This window comes from Amborella trichopoda, chromosome 1, assembly GCF_054954075.1.
Source record: "Amborella trichopoda isolate Santa Cruz 75 chromosome 1, AtrichopodaSantaCruz75HAP2 v2.0, whole genome shotgun sequence".
NCBI classification, from domain to species: Eukaryota; Viridiplantae; Streptophyta; class Magnoliopsida; order Amborellales; family Amborellaceae; genus Amborella; species Amborella trichopoda.
The window spans coordinates 45,673,910-45,699,483 of NC_142336.1; the positions used below are offsets into that span (position 1 = coordinate 45,673,910).

Below are 25,574 nucleotides of genomic sequence, written 5' to 3' on the forward strand. Positions count from 1 at the left end.
TTATGTCTCTTGTTTACACCATTTTGTTATGGTGTGCATGGTAAGGTTGTTTCAGGATCTATTTGAAATGGGTTAAATCGTTTTGAAGTGTATTCTCCTCCCTTTGTCTGTCCTTTAAAATTTTATATGTTTGCCTGATTGGTTTTTACCTTTACCTAATATTATTTAAATATTTCCAAGGCATCAGATTTTCTACTAATTAGCTATAGACATCTATACCCAGAGTAATTACCTATAAATGTTACAAAGCACTCCATACCTCTATGTGTTTTGACTCAATGTAATACATATATATTAAGTACTTTTTACGTTTTTTGTGCTTTTAAGCATAAATTCTTTATCAATTTTCATAGTAGGCATGTTTCACAAGTTTGGAACTCACTTTGTTTTAGATTAGGTTCTTGTTTTATTTTTAATATTTTTAACATTTTATCTTTATTAATATGTCTTAATCTTAAGTGTAATAAATATGCATAATTTTCACTTTCATTACCTTCCTTATATAAGAAGTAACGTCATTCATTCCACTGATAACATTTTGAAAGTATTAGTTTTCAACTTATCAAACTTTATCATCATAGATCGAGGGCTTTGAATCCCAATTTAATTAGAACCAACCAAAGGCTAAACCCTAAACCCTAAACCCTAAAATCAATACAAAATACAAAATCTTATTAAAATAACCTAAAATCCCACGACCTAAAATCTATAGAAAATAACAAAAAAAGTCTTTAGGCTAAAGAAACCCTAGAGCCTAAACCCTAAGTAATCTAACCCTAAGCCAATTCTCTATAACCAGATTTTAAAACTCTAATTCATAAGCCTTAGGAAAATAACTCCTTAATATCAAGACCCTAGGATGAACTGCCCATGGTAAATTTTTCAATTAAGAGAAACAAGGTCTAATAAGGTTCACTACTCTGGGTCTTCAGGTGTACCAGGCTAATCATTTCAGTTAGGTAAGTTTTTTTTCTTTCTTTCTTTTCTTTAATTTTCAATTTGTTGTATCTTCTTTATTTCTTTTCTTAGTTTCTTACGAGGATTTTACATGATTTCAAGTGAATTGATTGACTAATCCACATGATCTTTACTGATTATAATTATTAATCATTTGATGCATAAACTCAGGAAGGTTTCATCTGAGAACTCTTCAAATAAAGTTGGGTCTCACATTAGGTCTCACATTGGTTGTTAGTATCGACTTATTTGATCAGCAAAACCATTCCTGGTTCTTAAACCATGCCTAGTCAATGCAGAGTCCACCCACCATTCTCTCAAGTCATGGTTAGCCACCATAGATTTAGAAATTAAGAAACTACATTGAGTTTCTCGTTGTTATTGGGGTTGCTCCTTTATTCATTGTTTATGTTATTGACACTACATGAAATACTTTTATAATGACATTAAAAATTAGGGTGTGGTTTCTCTAAGGTTGCATCCTTAAACAATCCAATTAAAGTTGTAATAATTTTAAAATTTTAAAAAAAAAATCATAAAAAAGAAAAAATAAAAATAAAAAAGAAGGAAAGAAACTCTTAATAACTGATGGTCTATATGAGCATGATGGTCCTTAGGGACCATCACTATTTTAAAAATCTTTTGGTTAAGTTTCTTTTATTTGCTCCTGCCTTGCCACAACAAGTGGACGTGGGCTTTAAGCATATAAGGGGTATTGTAACGGTTACACCTCGTTTATGAGGTGTCACTTCATAAAATATTATAATAAGGTGTCGTAAGAGTTTAAATACGAGAGGCGAGGACTCCCACCCTAGAAAACTTTTGAAATCTTTCCCTTTCTGGTCGAAACACAGTGAGCTCCTCTCCCTAGCCGAATTTTTATCGGAAGCTCCCTCTCAAATATTTTAGGTAAGTGACATCGTCTTCCTGAAAAATAGTCTGTTTTTAATAAATAGTGATAATTCCGTCTAAAATTTTTATTTTATAAGTTTTGTATGTAAGTGACATTATTATCTTGAAAAAGAATCCATTCCTTTTAAAATTAAATGAAATAATTATTTCTGCTTATTATCCTGAATTTCAAGCGCGATAAATTTTATGCGCACGCGACCTCATTATTTTGAAACATAACCTTTTTAATAAAAATTGTGATGTTTTATCTATGTTAGAAAAGTTTAGATACTGTAAAATTATTAGAAATAAATGTGATATTTCTACTTTTAGTAAAATTGTGAGATTTCTTTCTACTGTTTTAAAATATTTAGACATTGTGAATTTCATGTGCAAATGACTGCCTTATTATCTGAAAAATGATATTTTTGCATTTGATTATAGCATTGTTGTGAAATGTTTATTTGCAAATTAACATCCCATAAATTGTGATAATTCCGTATTCTTGAATTTCTATAAGAGTTTTTCTATACATATTAGATTGGCAATTATGCTAGAATGTCTTTACGAACTGCTACCTTTCTAAATTTGAGCCCAAAATATTTGATTGGTTGTTATTGAAAGTGACAGTTATTAATGGTGTCAGTGATATTCATATTAATGATTTCAGTGATATGTTGAGTACATGATATTTGCTGCTTTCGAATGTTTAAAGAGATTTAGAAATAATTTAAGTATGCAAGTGGACTCATCCGATTTGCCGGTGAAGTATAAGTGGACCTATCCGGGACGCCGGTAGGGATTAAGTGGACTCATCCGGTACGCCGGTGAGGTATAAGTGGACCAGCAGGGATTAAGTGGACCTATCTAGGACGTCGATAGGGATGAAGTGGACCCATCAGGACGCTGATGGGGTATATAGGTGACCTACTTGGGACGCCAGTAGGGTATTTTCTGAAATCCTTTGAATTATGCACTACTGTTAAAATGTTATATGCATTTCAATTATTCGGATTATACTTAATTATGCATTTATTGAAAGTGAAACTGTTGATGCATTTATGTTAATATATTTCCTTTTGGAAAATATTGATATCTTCCAACCATGACTATTTTTAGGATTATGATGATCACATACTGAGTAGCCAAACTCATCAAACTATGGTAAACATTTTTCAGGATAACTGCGGCTTCATTTTGAGCACTTGTCATGGGTAACTTTGGAAGATATTGTAGTTGTGTCTAAGCTTTTTTTTTGTTACTTTTTAAGAATTCGTCAGTGTAAATTTTTCCTATCAAGAGATGTATATATGTTTTGACTGTCACATCTCAGGAATATCAGTATTGTAAATTCTTGGGGTGTGACAATTATGGTATCAGAGCCATAGGTTTAAGATTATTAAGAAATTTTTTTTTAAAAAAAAGGTACTTAAATTAATAATGAAGTTGAAAGAATATGAGAAAAAAAAAAAAAATATATCCCCATCTTTTTCAGTAATCAGGTACACAATTTTAGAGGACTAAATTTCTTTAAGGGGGTAAGAATGCAATAATTCTAAATTTTTTTTAAAAAAATAATAAAAAATAAAAAATAAAAATAAAAAAGAAAAAAAGAAACTCTTAATAAGTGATGGTCTATATGAGCATGATGGTCCTTAGGGACCATCACTATTTTCAAAATCTTTTGGTTAAGTTTCTTTTGTTTGCTTCCTGCCTTGCCACGTCAAGTAGACGTGGGCTTTAAGCATATAAGGGGTATTGTAACGGTTACACCTCGTTTATGAGGTGTCACTTAATAAAATATTATAATAAGGTGTCGTAAGCGTTTAAATACGAGAGGCGAGGACTCCCACCCTAGAAAACTTTTGAAATCTTTCCCTTTCTGGTCGAAACACAGTGAGCTCCTCTCCCTAGCCAAATTTTTATCAGAAGCTCCCTCTCAAATATTTTAGGTAAGTGATATCGTCTTCCTGAAAAGTAGTCTGTTTTTAATAAATAGTGATAATTCCGTTCAGAATTTTTATTTTATAAGTTTTGTATGTAAGTGACATTATTATGTTGAAAAATAATCCATTCTTTTTAAATATAAATGAAATAATTATTTCTGCTTATTATCATGAATTTCAGGCGCGATAAATTTTATGCGCACGCGACCTCATTATTTTGAAACATAACCTTTTTAATAAAAATTGTGATGTTTTATCTATGTTAGAAAATTTTAGATACTGTAAAATTATTAGAAATAAATGTGATATTTTTGGTTTTAGTAAAATTGTGAGATTTCTTTCTACTGTTTTTAAATATTTAGACATTGTGAATTTCATGTGCAAATGACTGCCTTATTATCTGAAAAGTGATATTTTTGCATTTGATTATAGCATTGTTGTGAAATGTTTGTTGAAAATTAACATCCCATAAATTGTGATAATTCCGTATTCTTGAATTTCTATATAAGTTTTTCTATTCATATTAGATTGACAATTATGCTAGAATGTCTTTACGAACTTCTACCTTTTTAAATATGAGCCCAAAATATTTGATTGGTTGTTATTGAAAGTGACTGTTATTAATGGTGTCAGTGAGATTCATATTAATGATTTCGGTGATATGTTGAGTACATGATATTTGCTGCTTTCGAATGTTTAAAGAGATTTAGAAATAATTTAAGTATGCAAGTGGACTCATCCGGTTCGCCGGTGAGGTATAAGTGAACCTATCCGAAACGCCGGTAGGGATTAAGTGGACTCATCCGGTACGCCGGTGAGGTATAAGTTGACCTGCAGGGATTAAGTGGACCTATCTGGGACGACGATATGAATTAAGTGGACCCATCAAGACGCTGATGGGGTATATAGGTGACCTACTTGGGACGCCAGTAGGGTATTTTGTGAAATCCTTTGAATTATGCACTACCGTTAAAGTGTTATATGCATTTCAATTATTCGGATTATACTTAATTATGCATTTATTGAAAGTGAAACTGTTGATGCATTTATTGAAAGTGAAACTGTTGATGCATTTATGTTAATAAATCTCCTTTTGGAAAATATTTATATCTTTCAACCATGATTTATTTTAGGATTATGATGATCACTTACTGAGTAGCCAAACTCATCAAACTATGGTAAACATTTTTCAGGATAACTGCGGTTTCTCGTCAAGTGCAACTTTGGAAGATATTGTAGTTGTGTCTAAGCTTTTTTTTTGTTACTTTTTAAGAATTCGTCAGTGTAACTTTTTCCTATCAAGAGATGTATATATAATTTGACTGTCATATCTCAGGAATATCAGTATTGTAAATTCTTGAGGTGTGACAATTATGGTATCAGAGCAATAGGTTTAAGATTATTAAGAAATAAAAAAAAAAAAAAAAAGTGCTTCAAATAATATTGAAGTTAAAAGAATATGTGAAAAAAAAAAAAAAAAAAATATCCCCATCTTTCTCAGTAATCAGGTACACAAATTTAGAGGACTAAATTTCTTTAAGGGGATAAGAATGTAATAATTCTAAAATTTTAAAAACATAATAATAAAAAATAAAAAATAAAAATAAAAAAGAAGGAAAGAAACTCTTAATAAGTGATGGTCATATGAGCATGATGGTCCTTAGGGACCATCACTATTTTCAAAATCTTTTGGTTAAGTTTCTTTTGTTTGCTCTTGCCTTTCCACGTGAAGTGGACGTGGGCTTTTAGCATATAAGGGGTATTGTAACGGTTACACCTCATTTATGAGGTGTCACTTAATAAAATATTATAATAAGGTGTCGTAAGAGTTTAAATACGAGAGGCGAGGACTCCCACCCTAGAAAAATTTTGAAATCTTTCCCTTTCTGGTCGAAACACAGTGAGCTCCTCTCCCTAGCCGAATTTTTATCGGAAGCTCCCTCTCAAATATTTTAGGTAAGTGACATCGTCTTCTTGAAAAATAGTCGGTTTTTAATAAATATTGATAATTCCGTCCAGAATTTTTATTTTATAAGTTTTGTATGTAAGTGACATTATTATGTTGAAAAATAATCCATTCTTTTTAAAATTAAATGAAATAATTATTTCAGCTTATTATCTTGAATTTCAGGCGCGGTAAATTTTAGGCGCACGCGACCTCATTATTTTGAAACATAACCTTTTTAATAAAAATTGTGATGTTTTATCTATGTTAGAAAATTTTAGATACTGTAAAATTATTAGAAATAAATGTGATATTTCTGCTTTTAGTAAAATTGTGAGATTTCTTTCTACTGTTTTTAAATATTTAGACATTGTGAATTTCATGTGCAAATGACTGCCTTATTATCTGAAAAATAATATTTTTGCATTTGATTATAGCATTGTTGTGAAATGTTTATTTGCAAATTAACATCCCATAAATTGTGATAATTCCGTATTCTTGAATTTCTACAAGAGTTTTTCTATACATATTAGATTGGCAATTATGCTAGAATGTCTTTACGAACTGCTACATTTCTAAATTTGAGCCCAAAATATTTGATTGGTTGTGATTGAAAGTGACTGTTATTAATGGTGTCAGTGAGATTCATATTAATGATTTCAGTGATATGTTGAGTACATGATATTTGCTGCTTTCGAATGTTTAAAGAGATTTAGAAATAATTTAAGTATGCAAGTAGACTCATCCGGTTCGCCGGTGAGGTATAAGTAGACCTATCCGGGACGCCGGTAGGGATTAAGTGGACTCATCCGGTACGCCGGTGAGGTATAAGTTGACCTGCAGGGATTAAGTGGACCTATCTGGGACGCCAATAAGGATTAAGTGGATCCATCAGGACGCTGATAGGGTATATAGGTGACCTACTTGAGACGCCAGTAGGGTATTTTGTGAAATCCTTTGAATTATGCACTACCGTTAAAGTGTTATATGCATTTCAATTATTCGGATTATACTTAATTATGCATTTATTGAAAGTGAAACTGTTGATGCATTTATGTTAATATATCTCCTTTTGGAAAATATTTATATCTTTCAACCATGATTTATTTTAGGATTATGATGATCACTTACTGAGTAGCCAAACTCATCGAACTATGGTAAACATTTTTCAGGTTAACTGCGGTTTCTCGTCAAGGGCACCTTTGGAAGATATTGTAGTTGTGTCTAAGCTTTTTTTTTGTTACTTTTAAAGAATTCGTCAGTGTAACTTTTTCCTATCAAGAGATGTATATATAATTTGATTGTCACATCTCAGGAATATCAGTATTGTAAATTCTTGAGGTGTGACAATTATGGTATCAGAGCAATAGGTTTAAGATTATTAAGAAATAATAATAAAAAAAAAAAGGTACTTCAAATAGTATTGAAGTTAAAAGAATATGTGAAAAAAAAAAAAAAAAAATATCCCCATCTTTTTCAGGAATCAGGTACACAAATTTAGAGGACTAAATTTCTTTAAGGGGGTAAGAATGTAATAATTCTAAAATTTTTGAAACATAATAATAAAAAATAAAAAATAAAAATAAAAAAGAAGGAAAGAAACTCTTAATAACTGATGGTCTATATGAGCATGATGGTATTTAGGGACCATCACTATTTTCAAAATCTTTTGGTTAAGTTTTTTTTGTTTGCTCCTGCCTTGCTACGTCAAGTGGACGAGGGCTTTAAGCATATAAGGGGTATTGTAACGGTTACACCTCGTTTATGAGGTGTCACTTAATAAAATAATATAATAAGGTGTCGTATGAGTTTAAATACGAGAGGCGAGGACACCCACCCTAGAAAACTTTTGAAATATTTCCCTTTCTGGTCGAAACACAGTGAGCTCCTCTCCCTAGCCGAATTTTTATCGGAAGCTCCCTCTCAAATATTTTAGGTAAGTGACATCGTCTTCCTGAAAAATAGTCTGTTTTTAATAAATAGTGATAATTCCGTCCAGAATTTTTATTTTATAAGTTTTGTATGTAAGTGACATTATTATCTTGAAAAATAATCCATTCTTTTTAAAATTAAATGAAATAATTATTTCTGCTTATTATCATGAATTTCACGGGCGATAAATTTTATGCGCACGCGACCTCATTATTTTGTAACATAACCTTTTTAATAAAACTTGTGATGTTTTATCTATGTTAGAAAATTTTAGATACTGTAAAATTATTAGAAATAAATGTGATATTTCTGGTTTTAGTAAAATTGTGAGATTTCTTTCTACTGTTTTTAAATATTTAGACATTGTGAATTTCATGTGCAAATGACTGCCTTATTATCTGAAAAATGATATTTTTGCATTCGAGTATAGCATTGTTGTGAAATGTTTATTTGTAAATTTACATCCCATAAATTGTGATAATTCTGTATTCTTGAATTTCTATAAGAGTTTTTCTATACATATTAGATTGGCAATTATGCTAGAATGTCTTTACGAACTGCTACCTTTCTAAATTTGAGCCCAAAATATTTGATTGGTTGTTATTGAAAGTGACTGTTATTAATGGTGTCAGTGATATTCATATTAATGATTTCAGTGATATGTTGAGTACATGATATTTGCTGCTTTCGAATGTTTAAAGAGATTTAGAAATAATTTAAGTATGCAAGTAGACTCATCCGGTTCGCCGGTGAGGTATAAGTGGACCTATTAGGGACGCCGATAGGGATTAAGTGGACTCATCCAGTAGGTCGGTGAGGTATAAGTGGACCTGCAGAGATTAAGTGGACCTATTTGGGACGCCGATAGGGATTAAGTGGACCCATTAGGACGCTGATGGGGTATATACGTGACCTACTTGAGACGCCAGTAAGGTATTTTGTGAAATCCTTGGAATTATGCACTACCGTTAAAATGTTATATGCATTTCAATTATTCAGATTATACTAAATTATGCATTTATTTAAAGTGAAACTGTTAATGCATTTATGTTAATATATCTCCTTTTGGAAAATATTTGTATCTTTCAACCGTGATTTATTTTAGGATTATGATGATCACTTACTGAGTAGCCAAACTCATCGAACTATGGTAAACATTTTTATGGATAGCTGCGGTTTCATTTTGAGTACTCGTCAAGGGCAACTTTGGAAGATATTGTAGTTGTGTCTAAGCTTTTTTTTTGTTACTTTGTAAGAATTCGTCAGTGTAAATTTGTCCTATCAAGAGATGTATATATAATTTGACTGTCACATCCTGAGAATATCAGTATTGTAAATTCTTGGGGTGTGACAATTATGGTATCAGAGCAATAGGTTTAAGATTCTTAAGAAATAAAAAAAAAAAAAAAATGTACTTCAAATAATATTGAAGTTAAAAGAATATGTGAAAAAAAAAAAAACAAAAATATCCCCATCTTTTTCAGTAATTTGGTACACAAATTTGGAGGATTAAGTTTCTTTAAGGGGGTAAGAATGTAATAATTCTAAAATTTTAAAAAAATAATAATAAAAAATAAAAATAAAAAATAAAAAAAAAGGAATGAAACTCTTAATAAGTGATGGTCTATATAAGCATGATGGTCCTTAGGGACCATCACTATTTTATAAATCTTTTGGTTAAGTTTCTTTTGTTTGCTCCTGATTTGCCACGTCAAGTGGACGTGGGCTTTAAGCATATAAGGGGTATTGTAACGGTTACACCTCGTTTATGAGGTGTCACTTAATAAAATATTATAATAAGGTGTCGTAAGAGTTTAAATACGAGAGGCGAGGACTCCCACCCTAGAAAACTTGTGAAATCTTTCCTTTTCCGGTCGAAACACAGTGAGCTCCTCTCCCTAGCCGAATTTTTATCGGAAGCTCCCTCGCAAATATTTTAGGTAAGTGACATCGTCTTCCTGAAAAATAGTCTGTTTTTAATAAATAGTGATAATTCCGTCCAGAATTTTTATTTTATAAGTTTTGTATGTAAGTGACATTATTATCTTGAAAAATAATCCATTCTTTTTAAAATTAAATGAAATAATTATTTCTGTTTATTATCATGAATTTCAAGCGCGATAAATTTTATGTGCACGCGACCTCATTATTTAAACATAACCTTTTTAATAAAAATTGTGATGTTTTATCTATGTTAAAAAAATTTAGATACTGTAAAATTATTAGAAATAAATGTGATATTTCTGCTTTTAGTAAAATTGTGAGATTTCTTTCTACTGTTTTTAAATATTTAGACATTGTGAATTTCATGTGCAAATGACTACCTTGTTATCTGAAAAATGATATTTTTGCATTTGATTATAGCATTGTTCTGAAATGTTTATTTGGAAATTAACATCCCGTAAATTGTGATAATTTTGTATTCTTGAATTTCTATAAGAGTTTTTCTATACATATTAGATTGGCAATTATGCTAGAATGTCTTTACGAACTGCTACCTTTCTAAATTTGAGCCCAAAATATTTGATTGGTTGTTATTGAAAGTGATTGTTATTAATGGTGTCAGTGAGATTCATATTAATGATTTCAGTGATATGTTGAGTACATGATATTTGCTGCTTTCGAATGTTTAAAGAGATTTAGAAATAATTTAAGTGTGCAAGTGGACTCATCCGGTTCGCCGGTGAGGTATAAGTGGACCTATCCGGGACGCCGGTAGGGATTAAGTGGACTCATCCGGTACGTCGGTGAGGTATAAGTAGACCTGCAAGGATTAAGTGGACCTATCTGGGACGACGATAGCAATTAAGTGTACCCATCAGGACGCTGATGGGGTATATAGGTGACCTACTTGGGACGCCAGTAGGGTATTTATTGAAATCCTTTGAATTATGCACTACCGCTAAAGTGTTATATGCATTTCAATTATTCGGATTATACTTAATTATGCATTTATTGAAAGTGAAACTGTTGATGCATTTATGAGAATATATCTCCTTTTGGAAAATATTTATATCTTTCAACCATGATTTATTTTAGGATTATGATGATCACTTACTGAGTAGCCAAACTCATCGAACTATGGTAAACAATTTTCAGGATAACTGCGGTTTCTCGTCAAGGGCAACTTTGGAAGATATTGTAGTTGTGTCTAAGCTTTTTTTTTGTTACTTTTTAAGAATTCGTCAGTGTGACTTTTTCCTATCAAGAGATGTATATATAATTTGACTGTCACATCTCGGGAATATCAGTATTGTAAATTCTTGGGGTGTGACAATTATGGTATCAGAGCAATAGGTTTAAGATTCTTAAGAAATAAAAAAAAAAAAAAAAGTACTACAAATAATATTGAAGTTAAAAAAATTTGTGAAAAAAAAAAAAAAAAATATCCCCATCTTTTTCAGTAATCAGGTACACAATTTAAGAGGACTAAATTTCTTTAAGGGGGTAAGAATGTAATAATTCTAAAAATTTTTAAATAAAAAAATAAAAAATAGAAAATAAAAATAAAAAAGAAAGAAAGAAACTCTTAATAAGTGATGGTCTATATGAGCATGATGGTCCTTAGGGACCATCACTATTTTCAAAATCTTTTGGTTTAGTTTCTTTTGTTTGCTCCTGCCTTGCCACGTCAAGTGGACATGGGCTTTAAGCATATAAGGGGTATTGTAACGGTTACACCTCATTTATGAGGTGTCACTTAATAAAATATTATAATAAGGTGTCGTAAGAGTTTAAATACGAGAGGCGAGGACTCCCATTCTAGAGAACTTTTGAAATCTTTCCCTTTCTGGTCGAAACATAGTGAGCTCCTCTACGTAGCCGAATTTTTATCGGAAGCTCCCTCTCAATTATTTTAAGTAAGTGACATCGTCTTCCTGAAAAATAGTCTGTTTTTAATAAATGGTGATAATTCCGTCCAGAATTTTTATTTTATAAGTTTTGTATGTAAGTGACATTATTATCTTGAAAAATAATCCATTCTTTTTAAAATTAAATGAAATAATTATTTCTGCTTATTATCATGAATTTCAGGCGCGATAAGTTTTATGCGCACGCGACCTCATTATTTTGTAACATAACCTTTTTAATAAAAATTGTGATGTTTTATCTATGTTAGAAAATTTTAGATACTGTAAAATTATTAGAAATAAATGTGATATTTCTGCTTTTAGTAAAATTGTGAGATTTCTTTCTACTGTTTTTAAATATTTAGACATTGTGAATTTCATGTGCAAATGACTGCCTTATTATCTGAAAAATGATATTTTTGCATTTGATTATAGCATTGTTGTGAAATGTTTATTTGCAAATTAACATCCCATAATTTGTGATAATTCCGTATTATTGAATTTCTATAAGAGTTTTTCTATACATATTAGATTGGCAATTATGCTAGAATGTCTTTACGAACTGCTACCTTTCTAAATTTGAGCACAAAATATTTGATTGGTTGTTATTGAAAGTGACTGTTTTTATTGGTGTCAGTGAGATTCATATTAATGATTTCAGTGATATGTTGAGTACATGATATTTGCTGCTTTCAAATGTTTAAAGAGATTTAGAAATAATTTAAGTATGCAAGTAGACTCATCCGGTTCGCCGGTGAGGTATAAGTGGACCTATCCGGGATGCCGGTAGAGATTAAGTGGACTCATCCGGTATACCGGTGAGGTATAAGTTGACCTGTAGGGATTAAGTGGACTTATCTGGGACGCCGATAAAGATTAAGTGGACCCATCAAGACGCTGTTGGGGTATATAGGTGACCTACTTAGGACTCCAGTAGAGTATTTTGTGAAATCGTTTGAATTATACACTACCGTTAAAGTGTTATATGCATTTCAATTATTCGGATTATACTTAATTATGCATTTATTGAAAGTCAAACTGTTGATGCATTTCTGTTAATATATCTCCTTTTGGAAAATATTGATATCTTTCAACCATGATTATTTTTAGAATTAAGATGATCCCTTACTGAGTAGCCAAACTCATCAAACTATGGTAAACATTTTTCAGGATAACTGCGGTTTCATTTTGAGTACTCGTCAAGGGCAACTTTGGAAGATATTGTAGTTGTGTCTAAGCTTTTTTTTTGTTACTTTGTAAGAATTAGTCAGTGTAAATTTGTCCTATCAAGAGATGTATATATGTTTTGATTGTCACATCTCGGGGAATATCAGTATTGTAAATTCTTGGGGTGTGACAATTATGGTATCAGAGCAATAGGTTTAAGATTATTAAGAAATAAAAAAAAAAAAAAGTGTACTTCAAATAATAATGAAGTTTAAAGAATATGAGAAAAAAAAAAAAAAAAATATCCCCATCTTTTTTAGTAATCAGGTACACAAATTTAGAGGACTAAATTTCTTTAAGGAGGTAAGAATGTAATAATTCTAAAATTTTTTAAAAAAAATAATAAAAAATAGAAAATAAAAATAAAAAAGAAAGCAAGAAACTCTTAATAAGTGATGGTCTATATGAGCATGATGGTCCTTAAGGACCATCGCTATTTTCAAAATCTTTTGGTTAAGTTTCTTTTGTTTGCTCCTGCCTTGCCACGTCAAGTGGACGTGGGCTTTTAACGGTTACACTTCGTTTATGAGGAGTCACTTAATAAAATATTATAATAAGGTGTCATAAGAGTTTAAATACGAGAGGCGAGGACTCCCACCCTAGAGAACTTCTGAAATCTTTCCCTTTCTGGTCGAAACACAGTGAGCTCCTCTCCCTAGCCGAATTTTTATCGGAAGCTCCCTCTCAAATATTTTAGGTAAGTGACATCGTCTTCCTGAAAAATAGTCTGCTTTTAATAAATAGTGATAATTCCATCCAGAATTTTTATTTTATAAGTTTTGTATGTAAGTGACATTATTATCTTGAAAAATAATCCATTCTTTTTAAAATTAAATGAAATAATTATTTCTGCTTATTATCATGAATTTCAGGCACGATAAATTTTATGCGCACGCGACCTCATTATTTTGAAACATAACATTTTTAATAAAAATTGTGATGTTTTATCTATGTTAGAAAATTTTAGATACTGTAAAATTATTAGAAATAAATGTGATATTTCTGCTTTTAGTAAAATTGTGAGATTTCTTTCTACTGTTTTTAAATATTTAGACATTGTGAGTTTCATGTGCAAATGACTGCCTTATTATCTAAAAAATGATATTTTTGCATTTGATTATAGCATTGTTGTGAAATGTTTATTTGCAAATTAACATCCCATAAATTGTGATAAGTCCGTATTCTTGAATTTCTATAAGAGTTTTTCTGTACATATTAGATTGGCAATTATGCTAGAATGTCTTTACGAACTGCTACCTTTCTAAATTTGAGCCCAAAATATTTGATTGGTTGTTATTGAAGGTGATTGTTATTAATGGTGTCAGTGAGATTCATATTAATGATTTCAGTGATATGTTGAGTACATGATATTTGCTGCTTTCGAATGTTTAAAGAGATTTAGAAATAATTTAAGTATGCAAGTGGACTCATCCGGTTCGCCGGTGAGGTATAAGTGGACCTATCCGAGACGCCGGTAGGGATTAAGTGGACTCATCCGGTACACCGGTGAGGTATAAGTTGACCTGCAAGGATTTAGTGGACTTATCTCGGACGCCGATAGGGATTAAGTGGACCCATCAGGACGCTGATGGGGTATATAGGTGACCTACTTGGGAAGCCAGTAGGGTATTTTGTGAAATCCTTTAAATTCTGCACTACCGTTAAAGTGTTATATGCATTTCAATTATTCGGATTGTACTTAATTATGCATTTATTGAAAGTGAAACTGTTGATGCATTTCTGTTAATATATCTCCTTTTGGAAAATATTGATATCTTTCAACCATGATTATTTTTAGGATTATGATGATCACTTACTGAGTAGCCAAACTCATCGAACTATGGTAAACATTTTTCAGGATAACTGCGGTTTCATTTTGAGTACTCGTCAAGGGCAACTTTGGAAGATATTGTAGTTGTGTCTAAGCTTTTTTTTTGTTACTTTGTAAGAATTCGTCAGTGTAAATTTGTCCTATCAAGAGATGTATATATGTTTTGACTGTCACATCTCAAGAATATCAGTATTGTAAATTCTTGGGGTGTGACAAAGGTGCATCTCCAAATTTTATCGTAATATGTAATGTTGGCATAAAAAAAAAAATAGGATTATCTTAAAATCTATTTTTATATCTAATTATAAAATTTTAAACTCCAAGAATGGTTAAATCATTAATTTACAAGTTCTTTATCTTCCAATATCCTAATTAAATCATCCTCCATAAAAATAAGCAATATACAATTAGCTCTTATCTTGTGGAGATAAAATTATAAGAAACGCATGTAATCATAAAAGAAACAAGAAAACACGTCTCTTGGGTTTTACTGTTATGACGACCTCAACCTCAACGCCATTCTCCATGATAATTTCAGTTTTACTGTTTTATCATTTCTTGTAGAAATAAAAAGAAACTACCATATTGTAGTGTTTCCTTGTCCCTGTGAAACGAGTAGAATTTACGTTTATTTGTCCAAAACGAGAAGAAATTTCTTTGGTCCCATTTGACGAATTCTAACGTTACAATAAGACGTCAAACGAGTTGGGCCACTCTTGTTGTTTTGGCCCACAACCATAATTACACACGACATTTATGAGCATTGCATTTGGCGTTAGAAGTTCCAAGTCTTTGTATCCATGTCTCCTTTCTCTCTTTTCCTTTTCCCTTTAATAGGTTAATGGTGACAATTAGGGGATGTTATGCCGAGGCATATCATCCCCCCCTAACCACTCATGCTTCAACCCCATTCCCGTTCCTGTATTATGCATGTCTGTTTGTTAAGGGTAAACACTCATCTCAAATATTCTTGAGAGATTAAAATTAAGATGTATAACTAATAAAAACAAAATTCTAAAATCCTAGTTTTAAGAAAGGCAACAATAAAAAAACTGTTTTTATGCGCCATCTAAGTGGCGGAAACATTTTTATGCTCATATTGAATAGAGACTGTAAAAAATTTTAATGGTCGGATCAAAGTACGTAGTAACTCAAAATCCAATAATCTTGGGAATACTCGTGTAGTAATTCTATCCCAAAATATCAATTGAAAAGATGTTGTTAAGTACATATTTTACATGGGATGAGTTGATCCGCAATATGCTACTATAGGAGTACAGTAGACATGCGCAACATTAGCCTCAAAAAGTCACTTGTGCCGTAAGTGCACCACTCCCAAGTATGTGGCAAAGCTACGCCACGATATCTAAGAATCTTGAGAAGCAGCTCTCATAAACAAAAAATAAAATAAAATAAAAATAATCAAAACAGATTATAACTCGAGTAGTGTCGCATTCGAAGCAGCCCCGAAAAAATGATATGGGACCGGTCTCAAAATCACCAAACCCGGATGCAATTGGACTAAGATTTAGACCGAGACCCAAATAATGTTCAGATCCAAGATTTGGCCCAAGACCAAAATAATGTTCAGATCCAAGATTTGGTACAAGACCCAACCCATCAAGTCCAATATTTAGACCTATACTCGGATTCAGATCTACCCCTAGTTTCCAATGACCATGTATGTCAAGTTCAACCCTACAGCCATAAATGTATAGACCCAACCCATAAGTCCAATATTTGGACCTATACCCGGATTCAGATCTACCGCTAGTGTCCAGTGACCATGTCAAGTTCAACCCCACAGCCATAAATGTATAGCGACAGTAAGAGAGACCCAAAGTCTCAAATGAATAAAATAGGCGGGGAGAGACTGGAAGGGTAGACCCCAGAGGAAACACACGTCTACGAAGTCGTTTCTCTCTTTAATTTTGGTCTTTTTGTTGAGTCGATGACTTTTCTTCCTCAATGACCCTGCCTTTATAATTGCTCCACCTCCTGGTTTTCGGGTTGACACAAAATTCATACTGATGCTCGAACACTGAACCTTAATGGCTCGAACTCATGGTTCAAAGGCCTTGAAGCTCGTTTTTCGACTCTCTGCCCTTTTATTTTTCCACTTCTGCTGGGTTGTCGTGGCCCAAAACCAAAACCCTGCGGAAAATGATGACGCAGGGACCAGTATTGGCGTTATCTTGGATTTAGACTCAAGGGTTGGAAGGGAAATGAAAATTGCGATGGAAATCGCAATTGAGGATTTGCAAAGTTCAAATCATTCGTTACGCAGGCTGCATCTACAAGTGAGAAACTCTCAAGGAGATCCCCTTCAAGCAGCCTCTTCAGGTTAGCTTCTGTGTGTGTGTTTTTTTTTTTTTTTTTTGACAAACAGTAACATTTCATTCCATCATTCACTTATTCAACAGTCTGATTAACTCAGAGATAAACCAGTACACCGAATGTAATAGCCTCTTCAGGTTAGCTATTACTCTTTACAATTGGTTTAGGAATCAAATCATATAGTTCAGTTAAGACATCAGCCGTAAACTACAAATGTAACCTGAAAAATCCATGGGAAATGGTTGTTTTGTTGTCGGAAAACCTTCTATTTGATCTTCTCAAACCTCAAGATGTATGGAGATAGGAAAAAATGCGGATTTCAAATCCTAATTATAGTGCATCTTCTGGCACATTTTTTAGAGTGTCTATTTTCAAAATTTTCCAGTATTTATAGATGGGTGCGGTTTGTGTAGAGCCGATGCTATAAACAATCAAAGTAGATTGCATCTTCCAATGGGGTCGAGAAATGTGGTGTCCATCCTGGAAATCTTTGTGATAGCCTTAAAAAATATATTTTCATATCTAATTATAAAATTTAAAGCTTCAAAAATAGTGTAAATTGGAAATCTTGAAAATTGATGGTCAAAAAATACATTACGAGAAGTACTATTTGCAAAACTTGAAATTCATTTTTTTCTCATGTCTATGCATCTTAATGCCAAGATCAATTTGAGGATGTTTAGACATCAAAACAACCTCTTCTAGTGGACTGCACCATCTTTGAATTCTAAATTTCACAATTAGAGGGGAGAATATATATATATATATATAGATTTAAAAACCCCTCAAAATACAAAGGTTCAAGTTAGACGAGGGGTTGTGATGAATGTATTTATGAAAACAATCATTACTTTTTTATTAAAAAATTATTTAAATAAGTAACTTTACCATCAAACATGAACAAATTTGAAATTTTCGCAAAAGTACAATAATATTTTGAAAGTTAGTCTCTTTAAACTTTATTTGTAGAGTGCTATTATATTTTAGTTAAAATTTTAACTTTACCCCTTATGGAAATGACAAAAGTGCCTTTTGTGTTGTAGTAATATTTATAAAATTGCCCACAAAAATAGCTTTTTTAAAAAAATAAACTTAAAAATTAATAAATCCATAATTCAAAATAAAAAATTTGAATTTAGAGTGTTCTTTATCTTGCCTTTCAAAAATTGAAAGGTCTCCATTCAATCTTGAGACACTAGTTTTTTCTAGTACATAGAGATTTCAATTCACAATTTTTTTTTTTTCTAGTCTAGGGTTTGAAATTCAATATATTACATCCCAAAACTCAAGGCCCTAAAATTACCCCTATATTAGCTTCTACCTGAGGGAGTGAATAGATATTATACTCCCGTAGGAGTATAAAATCTTTTGGTCATGCACAAAAGGCCGATGAAATGAGCTTGCTGCATTCGTATAATTGTGTGTATGGAGGGCAGATGATCTTTGCAATTCTAAAACTCGAAGTCAATAGTTTTTGCTCCTAAAATACAAAAAGCTTGACTTGTTTTATACTTTTGAACGATTCTTTGCATGTAAATTTTTTTGCGCAAGTGTTTTTTGGTGAATAACAACCTTTGTTCGAGTTGTAAAAACTCGTCTGAGTGACTTCCTGCGTCTACGTGGCATGCTTTGTAAATTAAAAATGAGTTAATATCCAATGAGACTATTTATCCATAATTATTTATAACCATCCAATGTGAATACAAAATTCGAGAAAATTTCTTTTGAAGTTTGAGCTTGGTCAATTGACTTAATGCAACCATCAAATTTCACATCTATTGATCAAGTTTAATCATGACCATTTTATACCAAAAGTAAATGGTTTCATTGTATATTTTTCTATTAAAAATTGAAAATTTTATCGAAAAGGAAAAATTTATATAAGGTGTTAATCTTATACTATTGAAGTATGGTGAGCCTAAAAATAAAAAAATAGTCTTTCGATGTCGAAAAACCCTCCAATTTAGTCATCTTGATCTCAAAATGTATTCATGTAGACCTTATCAAAAGAAATCTAACTTTTCAAAGTCATCCCTTTGCAATTATTCCAAGTCATGGTCATATATAAGTCATCCCTTTGCAATTATTCCAAGTCCTGATCATATGTATTTTGATTGATATTTTGAAATTAGACAAAAAAACAATAAACTATTAGATACTTCTTCTCTTAGGTGTATTTTAATAAATTTCTCTTTAAGATTCAAGAAGCACGAGTTTTTTTACTTTTTATGTTGATTTTGGCTGGCCCTTTGTCTCTTTCGATGTAGCGGCACAATGAGTTTCTTTTTAAATTCTAAAATCCATTGCACATAAACTTGAAAAAGCCTTTAAGAAACTTAACAATAGCCTTCTACTAGGAATAGGTGCATGGTATAGCTGGTTAGGGTGGTTGGCGATGGGTAATGTTGAGATCTTGAGTTCCATTTTTATCAGAAAAAAAATATTTGCCTTTATTAAAATATTTAATTATTAGAAGGGCTTTTCTATACTTTCTCTACAATATAAACTTATCTATTTCCATTTATCCAACCCTCCATTCACACGTCTCTACACTATTTTATTTTTAATTTTTTATATATAAAGTATTTTGACACCAGATGTTTTACGTCCAATTCTCTATTAAACTCTAACTATCGAAAAATATAAAAAAAATATTTTTAATAAAATAAAATGACCAAAATATCCCTAAAAATTTCAAGTCGTATTTTGGTTATTATATTTTATCAAAAAATTATTTTTAATATTTTTTTATAGGTGCGCCCCAATAAGAAGATGGCACGTACCAAATTTCATATTTATACAATTTGTATAAAAAACATTAAAAATAAAATACTTTGAGACGTCGGTTCTAAGATTAAAAGGTGAGTAGCTTTCTTGATCAAAATTGGACGGTTGGATGATAGGAGAAGTATAGAAACCTTTCTCTTATTAGAATACAATAAATAAAGAAAAAGTATACAATGAGATCATTAATCCAGGTGGTTGCAATTAATCTTGATCGCTGTAAAATTGGGTGGCTGCAGTTATTCCATTGATCAAGCTTAAAGTTTAAAAGATATTTACTTAAACTGTGTAACACATCCAAGCTATCAGATTTTATTTAGGATGATTATAAGTAATCATGACCTTCTTGTAACAAAAATAAATGGTCGCATTGTATACATTCTCTTAAATAAATACAAGATAGACAAATATTTGTTATTCACAAATAGTAGTCAAATATGATAAATTGGATACATGCACATTGTTGTAATCAGGGAGTTAGTTCTATGTTAGGAGAAGAAATTTGAATATACGTCATTGAATATGTGCATGCAAGCATTTATGCTTGTATTTTTCTGTTTAAAAAAAAGAAGAAGAAGAAGAAGAAGAAGAAAACACCCACTAATATAGCATCTTGTTGAGGTTTTACTCAGCTATCGACCTCATCAACAAGCATGGCGTCAAGGCAATTGTGGGCTTAAACTCAGTGCAGGAAACTACTTTTGTGGCCAGAGTTGCTAAAGTGGCACAAGTGCCCATAATTTCCTTCTCTTCGCCTCCACTTTGTCCTACAACAACTACCCTTGTCTCCTCAACTTTCCTGTGTAACGTAGCCAGTAACAATTCATTACAAATGGAAGGTGTGGCTGCCATAGTTGCTTCTTACCAATGGAGTAGAGTTAATCTTATCCATGATGACGATGATTCCAGCTCCGGGGCTTTTCCTTTTTTGATAAAGGCACTCTCAGCTGTCGGATCAAAGATTGAACAACGGTTGGTTTTCTCGGCATGGACTTCTACGTATGATGTTGGCAGTGTTGTGAGGCAAAAGCTTCAAAGGTTGAAGGAGAACCATTGCAAAGTTTTTGTGGTCCACATTACTTCCATGGCTCTTGGCAATATTATGTTTGAAGAAGCAAAGAGAATGGGGATGATGGAAAATGAGTATGTATGGATCATCACTGACCCTCTAACCTCACTACTTGACTGCATGAATTCTTCTGCATTTGCATCTATGAGAGGGGTTCTTGGAATCAAAACTTCATACATTTCTAAAACCATTGAGGTTAAAGAGTTCTCTTCAAGGTTTAGTCGACGATTCGAATTTGAATACCCAAATGGAGAAAGAGCAGAACCCAGCATATATGGCCTTCGAGCATATGATACGATCAACCTTCTCAATCATTCAATTGAAACCATAAAAACTCAAAGAAGCAAAAATTGCACCTTATCTCGCAATGAAACAATTACTCCTTTTAATCTCAGACCATCTGTAGAGGGACTGCAGTTGCTAGAGGTGGTTTTGTCTAGTGATTTAATAGGGCTGAGCGGCAAGATGAGGTTCCAAAATCGAGAGCTTCCAGCCTCAGCTGTTCAGATCATTAATGTGATTGGAAAACACTATAAAACAATGGGGTTTTGGAGTCCTGAAGATGCATTTTGGAAATATAAAATGGATGAAGGGATAACTAAGAACATATCAATGGATGTGCTAGGGCCGGTCATCTTTCCTGGTGGCCCTAATACAATCAATCCTAGGGGTTGGCAGTCTCCAAAAAATATGAGAATTGGGGTGCCCTTAAGGAAGGGGTTTAAGCAGTTTGTGGAGTCGACGAGCAATGGGACTCATAATGAGACACAGTTTAGGGGCTTCATAATTGATGTTTTTGAAGCTGTTTTGAAACGTTTGCCCTATGACCTGCCTTACAAATTTTTTCCTTATTATGGAAATTACAGTGATCTTGTGGACCAAGTATACCGCAAGGTAATCCTCTTTCATTCTCTCTATCATTTTTTGTTATATCTTTATTTTTATTTTTCAATTCTCTCTTTTGCTAGGTGGTAACACCAAGGGGGTGGGAGATAGCATCTATAAAGAACCTCCATGTTTAATATTTCCATTGTTTAGACTCACATGTTTGTGATATCTGAATTTGGGTAGTTTTAAGGCAGTCTTCCTACTTATTCATATTTGCACAAGTCCTAGCTTTCAATCTTCAAACCATTAATATGATGGCTCCATTGTAAATGTAGCAGCCAGGCAGTTATATTTTATTTACCTCTGTAAAGAATCACTGATTTTTATAAAACCAAGTCTTGGCTAGGTCTGGTTTGATCCCAGAATACCATTTATGGAAAAATTCTAAATATGGGTTTAAGGGTGAAAAAGTATGCCAAATAGCCCTTTTTTTTTCTTCTGGAAACCTGAGTTTTATAAAATCTGATTGCATATTTTGTAGGACAAATAAATGAGTTTCACTTTTCTTGCAGGAGATAGATGCCATAGTGGGAGATATAACAATCCTAGCAAATCGTTCTCGTTATGTAGATTTCACTCATCCAGTCTTGGAGTCTGGTGTTCAACTATTGGTGCCTGTCAAAAACGAGATATCGCAAAAGGCATGGTTGTTTATGAGGCCTTTTACAGAGGCCATGTGGTTGGTTACCGGTGCCCTCTTCATTTATACTGGAGTAGTGGTCTGGGGTTTGGAACGCCATATCAATCCGGAATTTGGAGGCACGCTTTGGAATCAAATAGGAACATTGCTCTGTTTCATCTTCTCAACTCTCTTCTTTGCCCATAGTAAGTAGCACAATATTAAATGGAAATGCAAGATAATTCTATTTTGATGATTTACTCTCATTTAGAAAAACAGATTTTCCCTAATTTTTGGGCACTAGGACCACCAAAAGTTCTAGAATTGCCTGAGGGCATGTTTGTTTCTTGTGCAAGTGCATTCCAGGGGACTCTAGATAGAAATTTCCTATCATTCTAAGAGAATGCTTTCATATCTCAATATTATGAAGACATTTTCTCACAATAAAACATAAAACATAGTGTAAGCTGATATGCACTTTCCTAGCTGCTATAGAAACTCTAGTTTACCAATATACAGACAAGGAAAGCCAGAAATTTTATGGGAAAATTATTGATAGATAATTCTTTCCCACAAAACAAATATGCCTTCATTATAGCACATTAGAGTATTGAGTACATTATAAAATTCTTATTTCCAATGTCGCCGGTCTGTTCTTTTCTAATGTCAACATTTAGCACATGTTCCCCCAATGAATTTTCAAGAGCCCAAACCTAGAAAGCCAATTAAAAGCTTGAGATAGGCTCAGGCTTCCATTGGTTTGGATGCTTTAGGCTTGGGCCAGTTTATTATCAATGGTCCTAAAATCGGACTTCTATTCATGCAGGAGAAAGCTTGAGGAATAATTTTTCAAGAGCAGTCATGACCATTTGGTTGTTCGTGGTGTTAATATTGACTTCTAGCTATACTGCTAGCCTAACATCGATGCTCACTGTTCAACGTCTAGAGCCGACTGTTACAAGCATAAACAATTTATTAAGGAATAAGGCAACTGTTGGCTGCATTGATGCTTCTTTTATGTTCGATTATGTGAACCAAGTGCTAGGCTTCGAAAGAAGCAACATCAAGAGAATGAAAGGAGAGGAAGATTTTGCACAAGCATTGTCGAATGGCACAATCGCAGCTGCAATCATGGAAATTCCATTCATTAAACTCTTTCTCTCACAGAAGAAATGCAAAGGAATCACTGTTGCAGGACCCACCTATAGGTTGGGAGGCGATGGTTTTGTAAGTTCTTCATGAATACACTTGGTTGTGGCTTAACATATGCAGAATAAATAATAAAAATGAACCACGAATATGTGCAAATTTTTATAATTAAAGTTTCTTTCTTGATTGTAATAAAAGTTATTGTTCCACCATTACTTTTTAGGTGTTTCCTCTCGGATCCCCTCTAACATCCGATTTTTCCAAAGCCATCCTAGAGATTAAGGAGTCTGGCAATATGGCAATTTTGGAGGAGAGGTGGTTTTCATCCATCCAATGTCCCACAATCTCATCTGATGGCAACAATGGTGATAGCCTCAGCTTGGATAGCTTCTGGGGACTCTTTCTCATCACAGGGGGAACTTCCACCCTCGTTCTCATCATCTTCCTTTCTATTATTGTACATAATTATCGGAATCATGTTAATGAGGAAGAAATTATGGAGGAGACAAAGAGTTCGTGGAGATACATGGTTGCCTTTGCAAAGTATTGGGATGAATTACAGATTGAAAACATGGGAACATGAGGGATATAAAGAACTTAAGGGGGAGGCCTTCAAGCTAAAGAGAGTCAAGCTTTAGTACTGCCCAATGTCTCACAATCTCATCAGATGACAACAATGGCAATAGCCTCAACTTCGATAGCTTCGGGGACTCTTTCTCATCACAGGGGGAACTTCCACCCTCGTTCTCATCATCTTCCCTTTTATTATTGTACATGGTTATTGGAATCATGTCAATGAGGAAGCTATTATGGAGAGGACAAAGAGTTCGTGGGGATACATGGTTGCCTTTGCAAAGTATTGAGATGAATTACAGATTGAAAACATGGGAAAATGAGGCATATGAAGAACTTAAGGGAGGGGCCTTCAAGCTAAAGAGAGTCTAGCTTCAGTACTGCCCAATGTCCCACAATCTCATCAGATGGCAACAACGGTGATAGCCTCAACTTGGATAGCTTTTGGGGACACTTTCTCATCACAGGGGGAACTTCCACCCTCGTTCTCATCATCTTCCTTTTTATTATTGTACATAGTTATTGGAATCATGTCAATGAGGAAGATATTATAGATAGAACAAAGATTTCGTGGAGATACATGGTTACCTTTGCAAAGTATTGAGATGAACTACAAATTGAAAACAAGGGAAAATGAAGGATATGAAGAAGTTAAGGGAGGGGGCTTCAAGCTAAAGAGAGTCAAGCTTCAGTACTAACAACACCCCCTCCTGCTCTTCTTTTTCCTTTCATTTGCTCTTACAAATGTATTTTTAATTCCTTCCTATCTATGTTAGGGTTTACTTGCATATGATTTGTCATATCAATTTTTTATACAAACAAAAGGAAGGAGAATGACATAAGAAAAAAATATTCATTAGTAAAGGCTACAAAATTGGCCAAGGCAGTCCTACAAAATCATCAGTGCACACTTTCTATGGCATGAAATGCCAATATCTAAATCTAATTAGAATTGATATCCATTGTAAATCATTCACAAAGTTTAAGATCCAGCTAAAAGCTTGAATATTGCGAGGAATAGGCAGCTTCATACTTTAGGCATTGTTGACTGAGACCATCTAGAGCTACCTTTGAATAGCACATTATACATAAATTGAACAATAAACATACCCTCTAAAGTGGGCTCCCCAATAGCTCAATATCTTAATACTCGGCTCAATTACTACATTTGAAAATTTGTTGTATTTACATTGGATATCCGAATTCGTGTTAAACCGTCCCCATCTACCAACTCCACAATTTTGCTTTTTAGTTTTGACACTACTTGATATACTTTAGGAACTAAAAATTCAATGCCCTATCACCTATGCCAAATTAGTGTATCCTCCCCCTTGCCAACCATTATCTAACCTCAATCATTTAAACTTATGGCTTGACATGATATTCCATTCCATAAAGCTGAAATCTTTTGATTCCTTCTCCCTTTTCCAATTGATACTTATTCAGTAAAACCTACTACCACAATTGCTTACCTTAAATCTGTTAATTTCTACCACGACTTGGTTAACATCGGTAAATTCACATGTTTTAATTTTTTTTATTCCCATTTTTTTATCGCACCTGGTTGCGCAGACT

General features: G+C 32.8%; 1 protein-coding gene across 1 annotated transcript; it reads left to right on the top strand.

Moving 5' to 3' along the window:
• Positions 1 to 16,399: 16,399 nt before the first annotated feature.
• On the top strand, positions 16,400 to 24,596 carry LOC18442237 (glutamate receptor 2.9). Its single transcript, XM_020672334.2, has 5 exons — positions 16,400 to 16,923; positions 20,334 to 21,664; positions 22,171 to 22,483; positions 23,104 to 23,504; positions 23,650 to 24,596. The coding sequence occupies exons 1-5, from the start codon at positions 16,632 to 16,634 to the stop codon at positions 24,007 to 24,009; spliced, it is 2,697 nt and encodes an 898-aa protein (XP_020527993.1). The 5' UTR covers positions 16,400 to 16,631; the 3' UTR covers positions 24,010 to 24,596.
• Positions 24,597 to 25,574: the final 978 nt, after the last annotated feature.